The following is a 17,636-nucleotide window of genomic DNA, read 5'->3' as shown; positions in this document are numbered from 1 at the left end:
TATTGGGGCCAAATATGTGGCTCAGTGGTGGAGCACTTGCCTAATACATTTAAGGCCTTAGGTTCAACCTCCAACAAAAAAGAAAACAAATACACACTATCATGGTCACTATAACTATTTTTTATTACATTACGATAGGAGTGGTACAGTTCATGACAAAAATATTACAAATTTCATATCACTTCACAGCACATACTCCTATAAACATTTCAAAGTTAATTTTAATTAAAAGAGTGGTCATTTTAAAATTTAATGTTCGACATGACCAACATTCCTAGGTCAGCGCAACCAAATGATGGAAAAACAACTGGATCACACTGCATATGTCCCACAAAAAAAGCACAATGTACAAAATGTGCATGTTTCAGTTTACACTATACAAAAATAGTTAAAATACATTCCAGGTAAACATGTTACATTAAGAAATAGTACTAGTAAGAAATTGGCACTCAAAGGAAAAATGCAAAAGTATTTTCAACATGAAAACACAAGACAGTGGAACTGGAAACTTTCTGATAAAATATTAATGGAACCCATTTAGCTCTATTGGGAGATATGGACCCTCTGAAATTGACGTATTTTGCAGGTAAACTTTGTTTTTCCTAAATTCATCTAAATGCCTATCACCATCCCAAATAGGCACTTCAGACTATTGAACTAAAACACAAATCTTAATCTAGTTACGACAATCCTTCCAGAACTAAAGTGTATCTTTAGAAATTTTCATCTGGACAGGATTTTACAACTACCAGTTGTACGCTATCCAGTTTCTCAATGCAGAATTCATGCTACCCAATATTAACACAGAAGTTACTGAAAATATATTCATTTAAAAAGTAACTGATGGATTTTTAAAAGAAATTACTTTATTTAAAAAAATTTTTTTAATTTTTTGGTACCAGGGATCGAACTCAGGACCTTGTGCTTGCGAGGCAGGCGGTGGCAGCACTGAGCTAAATCCCCAGCCCAGAAATGACTACTTTAGATGGAAATAATTTCACATAATTTTTGTTGTCTACCCCCAAAACATCCCTAAATGTGTATAATATTGTTTGGGAAAAATATTTAGAAGATCACTAGAATACAAATGAGATGAGTTTGTGCAAACTAACTTAACATGCCTCACAAGCGTGTGTGTGTGTGCGTGTGTGTGTGTGTGTGTGTGGACAAAATTGTGCAATGGTGGCAGGATAACCTATAAAAGTTAGGTTCTAAATTCTTATGCAGTGTGACTCAGTTAATAGAGCCTAGAATTTCTAATTGAGAATATTCAAATTATGCTACTGATGTCTGCTATATTCTTCCCACAAACATGTTAATGCCTAATACTATGTAACTTAGCACTGTTTTCAACTTCAACAAGGATTTTAATCTTTTGTAGTAAATTAGATAACATTTTTAGGGTTCTCTCCCCTTTAAAAATCTCTACAAAAACCTTTTGTTAAACCATTCAAAATTCACATAATAAAGGATAATTATTACTACTTTAAAAAAATTTTCCTAGCTACATAAAAAATTCAAGAGTCCTAAATATCCCATTATGCACTGCAGTTCCTGAAAAATGCTCATTTCTTTCACTGTGTAGAAACTAGAGGAGGTACTGCATAAGTCTTATAACCCTACCTAGACACAATGTTCCATAAATCTGTAGTTTAGTAAAGCATTACACAAGTCATACTTGGTTTTTACAGTTTTCCTTTTCTGTGAATTAGCTCAGGCACCTGTTTATTTGTACCCAAATAAAACTATAATTAATTTTTTAAAGTCTGCTTTAATTACTTATACAGAGAAAAAACTAGAATATTACACACGAGAAATTTTACTCCTTTAAAACAATTAAGTAACGGTTTATATCAAGTAGTTCAATTAAACACTTGCACTGGAATCACAGCAAAACAATTACTGTAGAACTGGAAGAACCCTTAAAGACCAAACCCTCTCTCTGCAAAATTTAAATTATATACTGTATTATGTTATCTCTGGGTCACATGCCAAATGTGTTACTAAGATATGACAGAAAACTCAACACTACTTCAGGACAAGGATTATGGCCTTTTTTAATTTTTAAGGCTGTCAAGTCCCCAGTGCCTGGTCCAGTGGCTGAACAAATTATTTACTATGTAAATGAATTTTGCTAAGAAGTAAGTTTTACAAATTAATCTTTAAAGTTTTGTTCATTGTAAGATGATTTCAGTTAGTAAAACAATGGAATGTATCACTGTTACCAGGACTATTCCTAGCTAGACTCCAGCATCATTCTCCTTGTACTATAGCAGGCAGACAATTCATACTAGGTTTGAAAATTCCTACTTAGTCACCAACGGACTATTTAGTGAAGAGATGATGTTCGAAGGTTCAATATTAAATAGTACAGCAACCACCTGAAAATTAGCTGTTAGGTCCAATCCCACTAAATACTGCGTGGAGGAAGTAAGACACAGGGCAATTTTGATGTACCTTAATGGACGGCCTTCTTGGAGATTTCACAGCAGCAATATATTATGAGGTTATGGGAATTAAAATATTAAAAGAAAATTGCTTTGAATCATGGGGCATGTGGAAGGGTGGCAGGTAAGATGACATTAATATGGGAGAGGAGTACTGAAACTAGAGAATGGATATTCAAATATAAACTTCACCTCTTGCACAATTTTGCCCAAGATTGGCAATGAAGATGATTATACAGATAAAGAAGTACAGCAGATTGTGCTGAGCCTGACAAACAGGTGTATCTTTACGTAAACTGAATGTAAACTACATAGTTATAAAATTAGATAGGGTCTTTGAGATGATTTCTTTTAACAAAGTGGATAGTAAATGATTTTCTCAAAATCAGTTTTAAAAGACACATACCTAGAATCTAAGTCACCTTTCTTCTAGCCCAGTGATATTTTCACCTCACCACACCATCTCACTTCAAATATTTTAAATTAAATAACACTTTAAATGTATTGAAAGAATTGTTTTTATTAATATTATTTTTAAACCATTAGATGTTCTTAAATATGGATGGGACTTGAAAGGCATTCATAAAATGCTACTGTAGCCAGTGTTAAGAAAACTAGCCCAACTTAGGGAGTTTGAAACTTTGTCAAGTCACTGATTTAAAAGAAAAGTTTTGGTGCTCTCTCATCCCCAAATTGCAACTTTTAAGTTCATATTTAAAAGTAGTATTTTAAAAAGTTTTTTTTTTTTTAAAGTGCCATAATTTGTCAGTAAAGACTACCACATAGTGAGAATGCATTTTGTCGACCTATCCAAATTTTCTCCTGCTGCCCATTTTGACCAGTCAGTTCATGATGATGCTGGATGACCATGGGAATGCAGCCCCTGCTATGAAACTCAGTGACACTCAGAGGTACCCAGAGAGCCTGGCCTTGCGACACTTAATGAATGGATAACTGGCTTCAATAATCTCTGTTATCACTACCAGAACTGAAACTATTTTCAAAAACCGAGGCTTAAATTTGTGCGAAGAAAGAGCAATCTAAGGGAGAATATATTTAATTCCTATAGAATTTTTATGCACATTAAAATTGTTTCCACTATTATAAAATTTTAGTAGCATGTAAGTACAGTCCCAAAATGGTTGGTATAATCCCCATTGCATACTAGATCTGCCTTGACAGGAAAAGCTAGGAATCTTACAGTAATTTATCTAATGTGGAAAGTCAATGGCCTTTTAAAATTTTTCATTACCTTATTTTTTTTCTATTTTTCCCTTTTTATAGAAAAAATATAGTATTTTTGGAAGAATGACCATGACTTATTGCAGTGGGAAGGGGAGAAAACTTTAGTGAACAGTGTAACTACATTCATGAAGGATGACAAACTATAGGTCATGATGTCTAGAAGCTGAATCAAAGGAAGCCTATAAATTTGTGATCCTTCCATAGCTCAGTAAAACTAATAAAGTCTCAACTGAAGTTATAATTACTAAGGAATCCATTTTTGTGACTAGGTAAAACAAAACAGGGATGATTCAAAAGCTTCATAAATCTGTTTCACACCAACATTCACAATTGGTAAGAAAAATAGGAAGTAATCAACTTGCATGCACCAAAAACCCCAAGACAGAAATCTCAGGTATTCAGTTTCTTTTTCACAGGCATTGCTAGTTCAAAAACCAAAATGCAGGGAATACTGGCACTTAGAGGAAGAAAAAGTTTCCACTGTCATTTTAAAATGAGCATTTAAGATAAAAGCTAAAAGTCTGCATGAAACAGGAAAAAATATTAGGTAATGCTAAAACAAAAGCTAATAATTTAGTGTAATGTACAAAAATTACCACTTTTACTTAAGTATGCCTTAAGAAAAAAGTACAAATTGTATTTACATAATTATACACTTTGTCTTTGACTTCTTTTTCTTCTTTTTACCATCTTTGCTCATCTTTTCTTTATGTTTTCGAATTTCTCGAACTAACGTATAGAAGGCATCATCAACACCCTGAAATACACAAAAAGTATAAAATGTGAATGTTTATATATGGTGATTTAAGGTACACAGATAATAAGTTTCCGTAAACACTGATAAAGAATAAGGACACTTCATGTTTTTCTTCAGGCAGTTGAATATATCAGACTTTTAGGATCCTTAAATATTGTCTTCACGGCAATTCTGACATTACAAATGGGACCGAGTCTCCTAACAGGCAACAGCAATCAGTGACAGAGAATGTCACAAATGACAGAAAAAGTTGACAGAAAGTCAACAAATGATGTGTTTTTTTGCAGAACTTAATTTGCTACTAATTTTTCCATGTTAGCAAACCTTACTTCTCAAATCCAAATGCATGCATGTGTGCTTGTGCACACTTGTGTATATACACTTCTATTTTCAGTTTCATAAATCACAGCAACAGTATCTAAGCTCTCGTTCTAGATTCACAATTTAAATACTTCACCAAGAAGTAAACAGTATCTAGACCCCCCCTTTTTTTGAGTTTTCAGATGTTAAGACACTAGTTTCAACCCACACATTATCATTAAGAAAGTGGTGTAAAGTGACCCTGACAAAAGATAATATTATTTTGAAAAATGTTAGTACCTGATTTTTTTTTTTTTTGGTACCAGGGATTGAACTCGGGTCCTTGCGCTTGCGCAGCAGGCGGCGAAACCACTGAGCTAAATCCCCGGCCCAGTACCTCTGATTTTTGAAGGGCTAAACCATTTAAATGATGCTGTAGTTTACTAATGTGGAGGAGGTTTTTTTATTATTTTAGTTTCTGTTCAGTATATTATATAAAGCTTGCCATATAAATACTTGACTTCAAAGAATTTCAGTTCTGAGGTACTATGTCTATTTGTAATCATAGCAAGGTATATAAATTCTAAATCAGCTATAATTAAAAAATGATTTTAAGTCAAAATAATTTTTAACCTAATAATCCACAATGTGAAAAGTGGTATTTTGAAAGAGGTAGCAGAATCGATTTTAATCCTTGAATACTTATTCAGTCAGCATATAAGTCAATTTTACCATGTCTCCGTTAATAAGTGAATTAAATATAAGTAAATGCAAAAAATTGAAAAAAATATGATCCTTTCTTGTATTTTAAAATCTTTTCCACCTATCAGTAAATATAGAAAGAAAATGTTAACTTAATAATGCTTCCAAACCTAGACACTAGAGGGAGTCTTAGGAACAAATACCCAACAAATTAAATTGGATAAATCAAGCAATGTTAATAAGAACAATGAACTGGGTTTCTACTCATTGTAATTTACCTCTGTTGAATAATTAATTATATAAAATTTATAATATGTATTGTAAATACCCTATGTATAAATACATTACATTATCTTAAAAATTAAATTTTAAGTGATAGGATTTATCCTTTAACACATTACTCAGATCTTCAACATATTTCAAAATAACAAATTACTTCAGAGCCTTTTCTTTCTCAAGTTATTTAACTAATTTTCAAAACAGATACATAACTAAGAAAAGTATGACCGATAGATATTTTCAAACAGGAAAGAGTGGCAATGAGAGGCTCACCCAGGTTTGAGTAAGCAGTAGTAGGATAAAAACTAGCATCACTGATTTGAATACCAGTGAATAAATGTTCCCAATTAAATACTCAAACTGCATGCAGTGATGCTTTCCACTTTCTAAAAATTGTTACTGATACAGTAAGTACAAATACATGGTTTTGTTTCTCCCAAAGGAGAAAGGAAAAGTGATAATTGATCAGCAGTACAACCAAGGCTTACTCACCTATATCTCCCTTTATGCTATCCTTCTTAACACATATAAAGTGGAAAACTTCCAAAAGTATAATTATCTATAACTCACAAACATGTGACAACTGAGAATCTGAAATCCTGAGACTAGGATGCAGTCTTAAAAAAAGATCTATAATTCCCTTATCCTTCGTGAGTTAATTCCCTTTGGTCACACACTCTTACGTAGTCTATTTCAACTACTTTTATAATGAAGAAAAAATGCCAGTGAAGCAAAAAATGAAAAAACAACTTAAGACAGAAGACTTTGTAAGGTAAAAGTATACACTTCAGTAATTAAGACACAATGAAGCCAGGTGTAGTGGCACATGCTAGTAACCCCAGCACTCAGGAGGCTAAGGAAGGAGGATTGCCCTGAGTTTGAGGCCGGCCTCTGCTACATAGTGAGTTCAGTCGCAGCCTGAACTACATACATAGGAAGATCCTGTCCCCTCAAAAACAAAACAAAACAAGAAAAGGAGAAACAGCGAAGGCAGATTTTAATAACATGACCCTCGTCTAAGATTCTAACAAATACTTTAAGCTCATGCTACACTGGCCTCTACATTAGATAATTTCAATGAGTAGGGAAAATGTCACAGTTAACCTAGACAGTACATTAAGTTCCTTTTTGTTGTACAGGAATATATATATATATATTCTGTCTGTTTAAGCCTGTCTTTTTCAAGACTAAGGAAATATGATTTGTATATTATCAAATACATTTAAAAAATATGTTCACTGAACTTTATTAGGGAAGTAAATTTTTTCTTTATATAAGTGCTATTCATGTCCACTAAAAAAGATTTAATTCATTTTGTCAAGCAACTACTTGACAGTCACACTACTGTCAACTGTGAAAACTATGCACAAATTAGAAAGTTCAGAACAGTATGTTTCTGTATTTGTTTTAAAGTATAAAACTTATTTTTGAATTTTATTTGAAAGTTTATTTTTAAAATCTAATAGACAATAGGAAGATAAAATAAGTTGGTTATGATACTGTTATTTCCAAAAGTTTTAACTTTTCAAGTTGCATTTTAATGTTATATTTTACCACAACTTCTAAAATTAAGGCGCTGCTTATACAATGATACTCAAAAAATATTAAGAGTTCATAAATCTGTTAAAAATGTCAGTAATAGTTTGGCAGATAAATTTATTACATAATGCCTTTTTGGACTGAGTTTACTATTCAGATGTGTATTTTAAACTTTTGGGAAATAGTCATTATTTCAGACCTGAAATTCATATAATCAATTTTTAGCTTAGCACAATAAATGATATTCTAGCAGTTTTGAAAAGTATAATTTTATTTCATGTCCTCAAAGAATACTGCATATTATGAACAACAGGCAGCAAAAATTTGAGCATTGGCATAAACTTTATGTCTGTCATCTACTGAATGAGGTTTTTTCTGAACAAGACAGAATTTAGACTCTACTCAAATCACATTTACTGGGCAGCCACTAACTGTAGGAACCTTACTATGTAATGGGCATGCAAAGATTAAAAATACATAGTTCGGGGCCGGGGATTTAGCCCAGTGGTTCCACCACCTGCTTTGCAAGCACAAGGTCCTGAGAAGTTCAATCCCTGGTACCAAACAACAAAAAAAATTTATGTATGGACAAAAATTCAAGCAAGATGACAGTGTTTTTTAGACATAAGGCCAAAAAGGCTGGAGAGGTGGTATTAAGGACCACATACACCATGCTGTAGAGCCTGAGATTTTATTTGGTAGGTAAGTCAGTGACTAGATTTACAGATAAGAGAATCTCCTTTCTTTTCATCATCTCTGCTTGCACAGGTGGCAGCAATAGGTATATAGGAGGTTAAAACAGTCCCAGCAAGAAATCAGAGGGGCCTGAGCAAATGATAAAAACCAGAAAGTAACACCATAGACTTTATAGTAGCTTCCAAATTGGGTGAAAAAGAGAGGCAGGAGTCAACCCAGAACTCCTAGGTTTTTCATGTGAGCAAAAAAAGTACTGCAGATGCCACTGAGTTAGAGAACCTAGTTAGAATCCTTATGGTTTCTGCAATGTTCCAAAGGAAAAATACATTGCAAGAGGGGCCCTTTCCCATATGCTGGGCCATTCAATCGTACTCTTCTGTACCATGTCCTATATATTTTTCTTGCTAAGAAAAGAAATCAAAAGCTGATTTTAAATCCTGAATCTGATTTTCCTTAAAAATGAAGTTATCAGTTCCCAAACAGTTAGCTAACTTAAGACTAAATCAGAAGTTTATGCTGAACATAGTCTATTATAGCCATCAAAATGGTCTTGATTATAATTTTTATTGCAAAGTAAATGTATTAATTATGGAAACAAACTAAGATTCTTAATATTTCAAATTAAAATTCCACATCTAAATAGTTCCATGTGGTTGCTATTTCGTTACCTTTGAAAGACATCTGCTTTCCGCCAAAATTAATAGGCTGAACTTACCAGATTACATTATAATGCATTTTTTAATTTTCACACAGCCAGGAGTCTTTTCTTCTTTGCTGATTTTTTTCAATCTGTATTGTCGAATCTCTCTCACCAATGTATAAAAAGCATCCTCCACTCTCTGCATTGTAAAACACAACTTCTTTAAAGTCTGTTTCATTGGTAAGAGTAATTTATTGGGACAGCCATGTGCAGGAAGTTTGTAACTATGAGCTTCACTTGAGAATTTTTTTTTAAACAGACACTGTTTGAATAAAATTGAGGATGCATTTTTAAAATATGGGCTGGAGCCTGGTTTGTTCTTAAAAGTTTTGTTTTCTTATGGAATTAAGAGTTTTTAAAAAATTGAATTTGAAGTTGGGGAGATTACGAAAAACCTATGTTTATCAATTTATACAATCATTTTAATTTGCCAGTCAAGAAGTTAAAGCCTAAAGTTGGGTTTTAATCATTTAATTATTTACTGTACGAAGTGAGAAAAGTGGTAAAATTAGAATATACAGTCTATGTTAAAACACAAAAAGTATCTTGCAGTAACAGCCAAGAGACTAGAATCTCAAAGGTTACCTCCGACTGTAACACTTTGTAGCCAATTTTCTAATTCCACAGCTAGAATTGAGACTGAGATCTTTGTTGATGGATAACTACATTATTTAAATATTAAATAAGGGCTGTTTGCCAAAATACTAAAATGTCACAAACTGTTTAAAATACACACAAAATGGGAGTAGTGCATTTTATATTTTTACTACAAGTTAAAAACAAACTGCAGAACAGTGTTCAAACATACTGGCTTTGTAACCTCTATTCTAATTTAAATATTCTATATGGGCTTATCCAGCTAAGGCTATGATAAGAAAGCGCTAACAAAGCACAATCATATAAACGCACACTGAAGATAAAGTGTTCATTTTTCCTAGCCCAGAAAATTAGGCAGTAGCCCTAAGGGGACAAAGCACTTGGGCACAAAGCACCAAAGTAGGGGTTTCCATCTAAAAGAGAAATGCATATTTCTATTAATCTTCATGTACTGCAAATTAGCTTTAAAGATGTGATATTTGTGTTCACTCTAAAAGATGTGAACACTTAGGAAAGTTGTTATATTTTACTACACATTTAATTTTAAGCTTATTGTGTTTGTTTCATTTTAAGAACAAACTGAATTACCTTGGGCACTGGCATATTTTAACCTTGTGCAATTGGTAATATCTATGTCTCTACTGAACCGAATGTGACAAAATGGACCCTGCACCTACAAAGCTAACATATATCAAAAGTATGATTTGCAGTTTTGAATTTAATGAGGCACTGAGTCAGCCACTAGGTTATTAAGGGCAGTAATCCAATGAATGGGGCTAATTTTTATATGCTTAAGTCATTTGTACATTTACTGTCAACTACAGCTAAAAGACACTTCAATTCTTTAGGGTATATTTTTACAAATCTCAAGAGTACATAAGAACTGCTTCAGTAAAGTTAAACAGTTTATCCTTAAGAGTTTTGATAAAATTAAGTTTCAGTTAAGAAACAGGCATCTAAATATGATTATGTATTAAAATGTATACTTCAATCTTATACCATCCAACAATCTAATAATACAAATATTATAGCTCAAGAAAATTTTATTTTATGTTTAATGGAGTCAATTAGCTAGCTAAATCAACTAGAAATAAAAATTTCCAATTATTTTTAAAGCATTAAATGTGTTGGCACTCTAAATTACATCTGCATTTATACTGGCTTATAAAAGCTTGTATGTATCATTAATTCTCAAAAAGGTTTATTTTTAGTCATTTGTCCTTGAAAAATTATACATTAGAAATGTTCATCATTAAGCAAAGTTAACTTAAGATATCAAGATAACTCTGGTAAAGCATGTAAAAAATGTAAAGTAAGAGCTGTCGCTATCTTTAGAAATGATTTTTTTCAATTTGAAAATCAATGCAAGTTAAAAAGTATATATTTGTATATATCTATATAGAGATATTTATACACAAACCAGGTAAAAGCTCATATTTTCTTATAATTTTAAAGACTGTAAACTTTATTCCTGTTTAAAAAAAACTCACAAGGTCATTGTAGAAGTACTAAAATAGGCTACAGGTGAGGATAATGGGATATTGGTCCTCTACTAACTTAGCAGAAGCAAATTCTGATTTTAACTTATTTCTGAAATCAGTTTGAATGTGGCTGGTTTCTCAGTGTAAGCGTCCCCATCACCAATACCAGAGTATAAGATGTTTCCAGCAATGCAGAGAGAATTGGAAGCCAATAATTATAGAGATCACTACCCACCACCTGAGTGGCTAAGTACACCAAAAATCATTTTTCAATTTATTTTTTCTGATATGAAATTTAGATTAGATTTAATAAATCAGTCATTTGCCATAATTTTTCAGATTTGAACTAGTTATTTCTTAATAATCTTTTTTTAAAGTCAGACTGCCATCAAGAGAACATAAGGAGGCCGAGGCATGAGGGTCCCAGGTTTGAGCCTAGTCTGGGCAACTGGACCCTGTCCCCAAATAAAAATTAAAGAAGGGCTGGAGATGTAGCTCAGGGTGCAGGCCCTGGGCTCCATCCCCAGGGAGGGCAGGGCAAGGGAGAGGAGAGAGAGGAGAGAGAGGAGAGGGAGGAGAGGGAGGAGAGGGAAGAGAGAGAGGGCTCTACAACATGAAAACATTGTTATTTATCTCTGCCTTACCATTGGTACTAGATCACATTTTTAAAAACTGCATACAACTACGCATACAATTATGAAAAAGAAGACTCATTTCATATTCCAAAATATTAAGGTAATTTTTGAAGCTAATGTATAGCTGAAACATATTCAGTACCCACTGTAACCAGTTGCTAATAAGCTCTTATCTGGTACTCAGTGATTTATCCTTGAAAATACGGCTTATTGCTATATATACTCACTTTCAAATGTCACTTATTAAACTCTTAAGAACAAATGAAGATATTTATATAGGAATAAGAGTATATAAGTTTAAATATGTAATTTTTCAAGTCGAGATCTGACAGTATTTTCAACTTAATATAAAACCGACTTGTAAGGATATAGAAACAGCTCTCCATAATGCAGAAAATATTGTTAAAATAGTATTATTGTATATCCTAATGCCTATGCTTTCACTAAGATTTCATTTTATCAAGTATTTCTTCTGTTGAATCTGCAAAAATTCTTCCAAAAACTTTTCAGGAAAATAACATACCAAATACCCTAATTATGTAAAGATACAAGAATATCGGCTTCTTTTGAGACAGGAATGGAGGAACAAAATGTATTCTGCAAAGCAACTTTGCATCCCTGACTTCTCATTAATCTTGCCAAATTATAGCCCTTTTCAGGTAGTACTGAAGTATAAGAATAACACTACTTGGGAGGATATGCATGGTTTACGGTAGGCTCTCAGTAATTGTCTTGGTGCTTTTTAATGAGAAAAAACCCAAAATTCAAAATACTGATTTTGTACACAAACTCAAAAAACAGATATGGCACAGGGGAGGGTTTTTGTTTTGCTTTAACTTTTTTTTTTTCCCATTAACTTTACTGGTACATTTTAGGTATATAATACAGTTACATTCATCATTGGGATCTTGTACCATTACATGAGTCTCTTGGTTCTTATTTTTTTTCCCCTTCCCTTGCCCTCCCTTCACCCCCTCCACCCTTCCTTATTTGCAAAGACCTTGTTTTCATTTTTTTCCTCTTCTCATATTTTTTCCTTTCCCTTTTTTCCCTTCCCCTACCCCTCCCAATTCCCCTGCTCTTTTAGACCATTTCTTCCTGTTACACAATATCAGTTATACATTTTTTAAATTACAATATTAAGATCTAGGAGACATTACCACAGATTTCACAGAATTTAAAAGGATATAGAAAGCATATTACAAAAATCTTTTTTGAAATAAATTTGACAACTTCTAAGAAGTAACTTAGAAGACAAATTAATGAAACTAACTCTGGAGGAAGTATAAAATTTGAATAGCACCTATTAAAGAAAATATATTCCTAGCTTGAAAACCTACCTATATGACAACAGCAGGCTCATATACATTTTAACTGATAAATTATATCAAACAATTAAAGCAGAAAAAAGAAGGAACACTTCTCCCCTCATTTTAGGAACTCAACATTGTGCTAATCCTAAAACTGGATAAAGATAATAGAAGAAAAAAGTATGAACATAGATAGAAATTTGTTTAACAAAACAAACTCTTAGAAGTCAGATCTGGCAGGATGTAGAAAGTGGTTTTGTTATAGGGATGGCAGTGTTGGTTCAGCATTGGAAGATCCACCCCTAAAAGTCATCATTTGAACAGAGGAAAGGAGAAAGCCATACGATCCCGTCACTAGTTGGAGAAAGAGTATTGGACTAAATTCTACAGCTGTTCATGGTAAAAGCTATCAGGAGACTAGAGGTAGAACAGAACCTTCTCAACAGATCAAAGACATGTACTCCATACTTCCAACAAAAACTCTGTTTTGCTTTAACTTTATGATAAACTTTAATAGAAGTCTTCTATCAATCAGTTTTATGTACCTAGAAATTAACAACAAAACCCTAAAATTAATCACTCAAAATTTGGAAAACTAATTTTTACATTAAGTTCAAACTGAAACCACCAGAATGCAAACAAAGTGAATGGGGAGAAGCAAATATTCAGAGAAGTCTGCTTTGGTCATCTACTTTACTGAGTCCTCCCCACTTTTAAGAGTTTAGCTGACTGGAAACTCAAAGCTAATTCCCACGGCGTATGTGTTTCAGTTTTAACAGCTTCTGCCAACACTACTATACACTACCCGAACAGACCAGGAAAATCCATCCATTACTGTCTAGATAAATGGGAAACTAAGTAGCAACCCTTATACACTAAGAACACAGGGATCACATATAGCATACTAGTGGAAAATAACTACTCTTTCCTTTCAGATGAAGACTGAAATACTGTAAAGAATATGAAATGCATTATATTCTGGCCAGGTAAAGGTTTTCTGAATTACAAACCAATTAAATTGGTAAAAAAGATATATATTCTGCAACACCGTAAAAAGTACCAGAGTGACATTTCTGTTCCCTTTCCATAAATAATTTTAACTTTAAAATTACAGTACTAGAGTTCATCTATAAAATTTTAGTTGAAAGTCTGGCCTAACTTCCAGTGTCTAATCAAATAAAATTATCCAAAACATTAAGAATTAGCATAATACAAAAAAAGAAAGAATTAGCATAATACAATCCTTAGGCCAATACAGCCACCACCTCTTTTGTACTATACACAAACAAAAAAATGATTTTTGTATTTTAAAAAAGAGCAACAGATTGCACTTGTGGCCCTCAAAGTCCCAAATATTTAGTATCTGACCCTTCACAGACAAAGCTTGCCAGTCCTTAACTCAGAACTTCTAAATGAATGTTCTGTTAGTACTACCCTGGATATCATTCTTTTCAGTATTTATGTTGTAGGCTCATGAACAAGACCTGAAATTAAGGCACAACGTAAGTTGCTGATAAAATATAATAAAGATATTCATATTTTACTCAAATGACAAACCAAATAATAGATGAGTAACAAAATACTCTGCAAAAGGAAGGGCTTCAAATTTTCACAAAAACTGGAGCTGTAAAGTTTACTAAAATGTATAGTACGTTACAATTTCTAAAACTATGTGGAATAGCTCTTTAAAGGCTTCCAAAAGCATGCAAATATCAAATTAATTTCAAAAATAAAAGATGAATAAACTTTTCAAAGCAAATTCATTTCTAAGCAAATCAAGTCCATTCAATAAAATAAAATCAAAGAACAAATTAAATATCTTAAGTTATATAGTTTATCAACATACACTACATAAAGACATCAGTAAAACAGGATATAAATACAAGAATGACAGACCACTGTGTTAAGAAGTACTTTTGTATTAAATCCCTCTACATATTAATTAGATGATCCACATAAATTTCTAAAAGCAAATTTAGGCTAATCTACATCTACATCATATACCATCAAAAAGAAAACTAAATTTAAAAAAACCAAGGCCACAAAACAGTATAAAACCTAAAAATCTATTTTAAAACAAAGACTGGTAATTTTCTGATCAATTATGAATGCTGTGGTACATTAAAGCATTAATGTCAAACACCAAGAATAAATCAGTGTTTTGAGGTAGCAATCATACAAAGAAGAGACAGACAGAACTCTTTTAGACTCTCATCAATGAGAAGTAGAGAGCAACACTGTGGGACCCAGAAGACTGTCTCCATTGGCTTCCTCTGCAGTGCTCTGTATACCAAAATCAGAACCACTGGAAGCTTGTTGGAAATGCAGAATTCACAGGTCTCATGGGAACCCCACTGAATCAGAAACCAGATTTCAATCAGCCCTATATGCATGCTAAAGTATGAAAAAGCACTTCTCTTGCAGTCTTTTATATTAGGGAGTCTCATGGTTTTACATGTCAACTAAAAATGTCCACTAGCCTCAAATCCATCTTTTAAAAGTTGTAACTAATGCAGGTATAATAAAATGTGAATGGTAGAATTTAGGTAATAGCTTTGCAAATGCTTTCAATAAAGTTCTTCAAATTTTATATATGAGTTTCTTAATAAAATATCAGGAGGAAACGCATTTAATCATGTTCTCTGAGTACCTTCTCTCCTGAAGGAAAACCAAGGGGACTGGTCAGAGATCAGTAAATAAAAACCAAACAACTTCCCAGTCTTTGGAATCTGGAAATGGACTGAATGAAATCTTACTTAGCTGTAAAGTGATGCCCAAGAAGGCCTCCTTTAACCTACAAATCAGGTGTTAGTAAAACTGCCATAGACAATATACTTGCACGATGGCCAACCTACAGGAATTCTTAATCCCCCCCAAAAAACACTTAAAATGGAACTGTCTTTTTTTCCTGTGTACCAAATATGCACAATCAGTAAGAAGTATGTATGATGTCCGGCTAAGGACATAAGACATATATCCTAGCTAAATAATTTTATACTTAACAAGTACAGAATCATCTTTTTTTGCCTCCTAGGCACCTATAAACTAGAAAAAGCCCAAAACAAATTTATTAAATATACATGATTACAGTGGAAATTATATTCCATCATGTCTTTATGTAATCATTTCTAGAATTTTTTTCCTGTATGGTAAAACTCTTATTTCATATGCAAGTTATTTAAATAATATCAACTGAAATTAAGAAAAAGTAATTTTTAAAATGAAGATTTCTGAAACAAAATTCAGGCTCAATCTAGTGTTGTTGTCTGAACAATGCACTAAATGAGTAACTGAAAATTTCTATTTACTAAATATTCCCTTGCTTTAATGGAAACTTATTCCAAAAATAAATACATCCTCGAAAAATTTCTGCCATAATAAAACTCTCTAAATACAACAAAATTTACTATAGAAATAAAAAAAATAATTCTGTGAAATGCACTTCCAAAGTAGAAGACTCAAATTTTGTCCCCGTCTTCATGTATATAACTGAGAAAAATATCTTTCTTGAATCCTAAATATCAGATGACTTCAGAGTTAAAGAAAAATTTTCAGCCAAAAGTAGTATCATGGTAACTGAATTAAAGCACTGGTCGCTCAAGAATAGAGAACATTACCGGGGATTTAGCTCAGTGGTTCTGCCGCCTGCCTTGCAAGCGCAAGGTCCTGAGTTCAATTCCCAGTACAAAAAAAAAACATTTAACAAACACTGTTCATTTCTTATTTTAAAGAGAAAATTGGACAAATTAAATGATTTAACATATAATAACAGTATGCTACCAGCTATGTATATTTATTAATGTGCTTGCCTTCCTGTCTCCAAAATACTGTTAGAATATGTATTAATAAATTATGATTAATGATTAAAATCATTTGATATATTTTGCCAAAAACAGATTTGTATTTATTCCAGATTTGCTTACCTGTCTTGTCTTTGCTGATGTTTCAATAAAAGGAATTCCGTAACTTCTTGCTAAGTCCTGAGCTTGTTTTGTGTCTACTGTTCTAGAAGGCAAATCACATTTATTTCCTACTAGAACCATAGGTACATCTTCAGAGTCTTTAACTCTTTTAATTTGTTCTCTGAGAAAGAAAAAAGTTATAGCAGAGGCATTAGTAACCCAAAATCCATCAAAAACTGTCAGAAGTCACAACTTTTGGCTTATAAATTTTTGCCTTTTGCCACAACTTTTGCCTTATGAACACTTTTCATAGTTCCTAATTTCTACCTTATCAAATTTTCTTGCAGGTTATTTTCTGGTTAACTGTAGAAGCACAGTAAAACTACAGTCTAATAGGTTCACATGCAAGTAGATCAAGATTAGACAGAAAACACTATGCCTAATTTAAAATACTCTAATCTTAGAAACATGGGTATGTGGCCAAATGTATATATATACAATTATATTTACCAAAACATGAAGTACAGTGTTAATGTAACTTTCACATTTTAGTAGTCACCCTTATCTGTGGGGTACACACTGCTAGACTCCCAGTGGATGCCTGACATGGCAGACAGTACTAAACTCTCTGTATATTGTTGTTTCCTAGACATACACACATAATAAAGTTTAATTTATAAATAAGACATAGTAACAGATTAACAATAACTAATAAAACAACTATAGCAGCCTATTGTAGTAGAGGCTACTTAAAGCTTATGAGCTGCTTATTTATGGAATTTTTTCAATTCAATCTTCTCAGACCACAGTTCAGTGTAAAAGAAACTGTGGATAAGGGAACTATTGTACTTTCCCCCAGAAGAAAGTGACAATTGGAAAGAATTTGATTTCTGTATGGGCAACTCTGAAGTTACTACACTGTTTATTATGTTAAAAGTCTTCTCCGTGTTGCAAATTTTCAATATAAGATGTGCAAAAGCACAGGGAAGGCTCTGGAGTCGGAACAGGCCTAGGTTTCGATCTCAGCACCACTACCATCTATACTA

The 17,636-nt window shown here is 32.7% G+C and overlaps 1 protein-coding gene across 6 annotated transcripts in view; it reads right to left on the bottom strand.

Annotated features, from left to right (window-relative positions):
* Positions 1-99: 99 nt before the first annotated feature.
* Kras (KRas proto-oncogene, GTPase) overlaps positions 100-17,636 on the bottom strand; it is a 37,404-nt gene continuing 19,867 nt past the window's right edge. For 2 of the 6 annotated variants that reach the window (XM_013072558.3, XM_013072557.3), the window contains exons 4-6: positions 16,612-16,771; positions 8,681-8,804; positions 100-4,449 (exon numbers count right to left, since the gene is read on the bottom strand). In XM_013072558.3, coding sequence (XP_012928012.1) covers positions 8,685-8,804; positions 16,612-16,771 — 280 coding nt within the window. In that variant the 3' untranslated portion in view covers positions 100-4,449; positions 8,681-8,684. The remainder of the gene's footprint in view (positions 4,450-8,680; positions 8,805-16,611; positions 16,772-17,636) is intronic. The other 4 variants (XM_087213993.1, XM_004845743.4, XM_087213995.1 and 1 more) reach the window with 2 other exon arrangements.

This window comes from Heterocephalus glaber, unplaced genomic scaffold, assembly GCF_053883595.1.
Source record: "Heterocephalus glaber isolate CG9 unplaced genomic scaffold, H.glaber_assembly_v1.0 deba00001444, whole genome shotgun sequence".
Taxonomy (NCBI): domain Eukaryota; kingdom Metazoa; phylum Chordata; class Mammalia; order Rodentia; family Bathyergidae; genus Heterocephalus; species Heterocephalus glaber.
The sequence above is the reverse complement of the archived record's forward strand: the minus strand, read 5'-3'. Positions and strand labels throughout refer to the sequence as shown.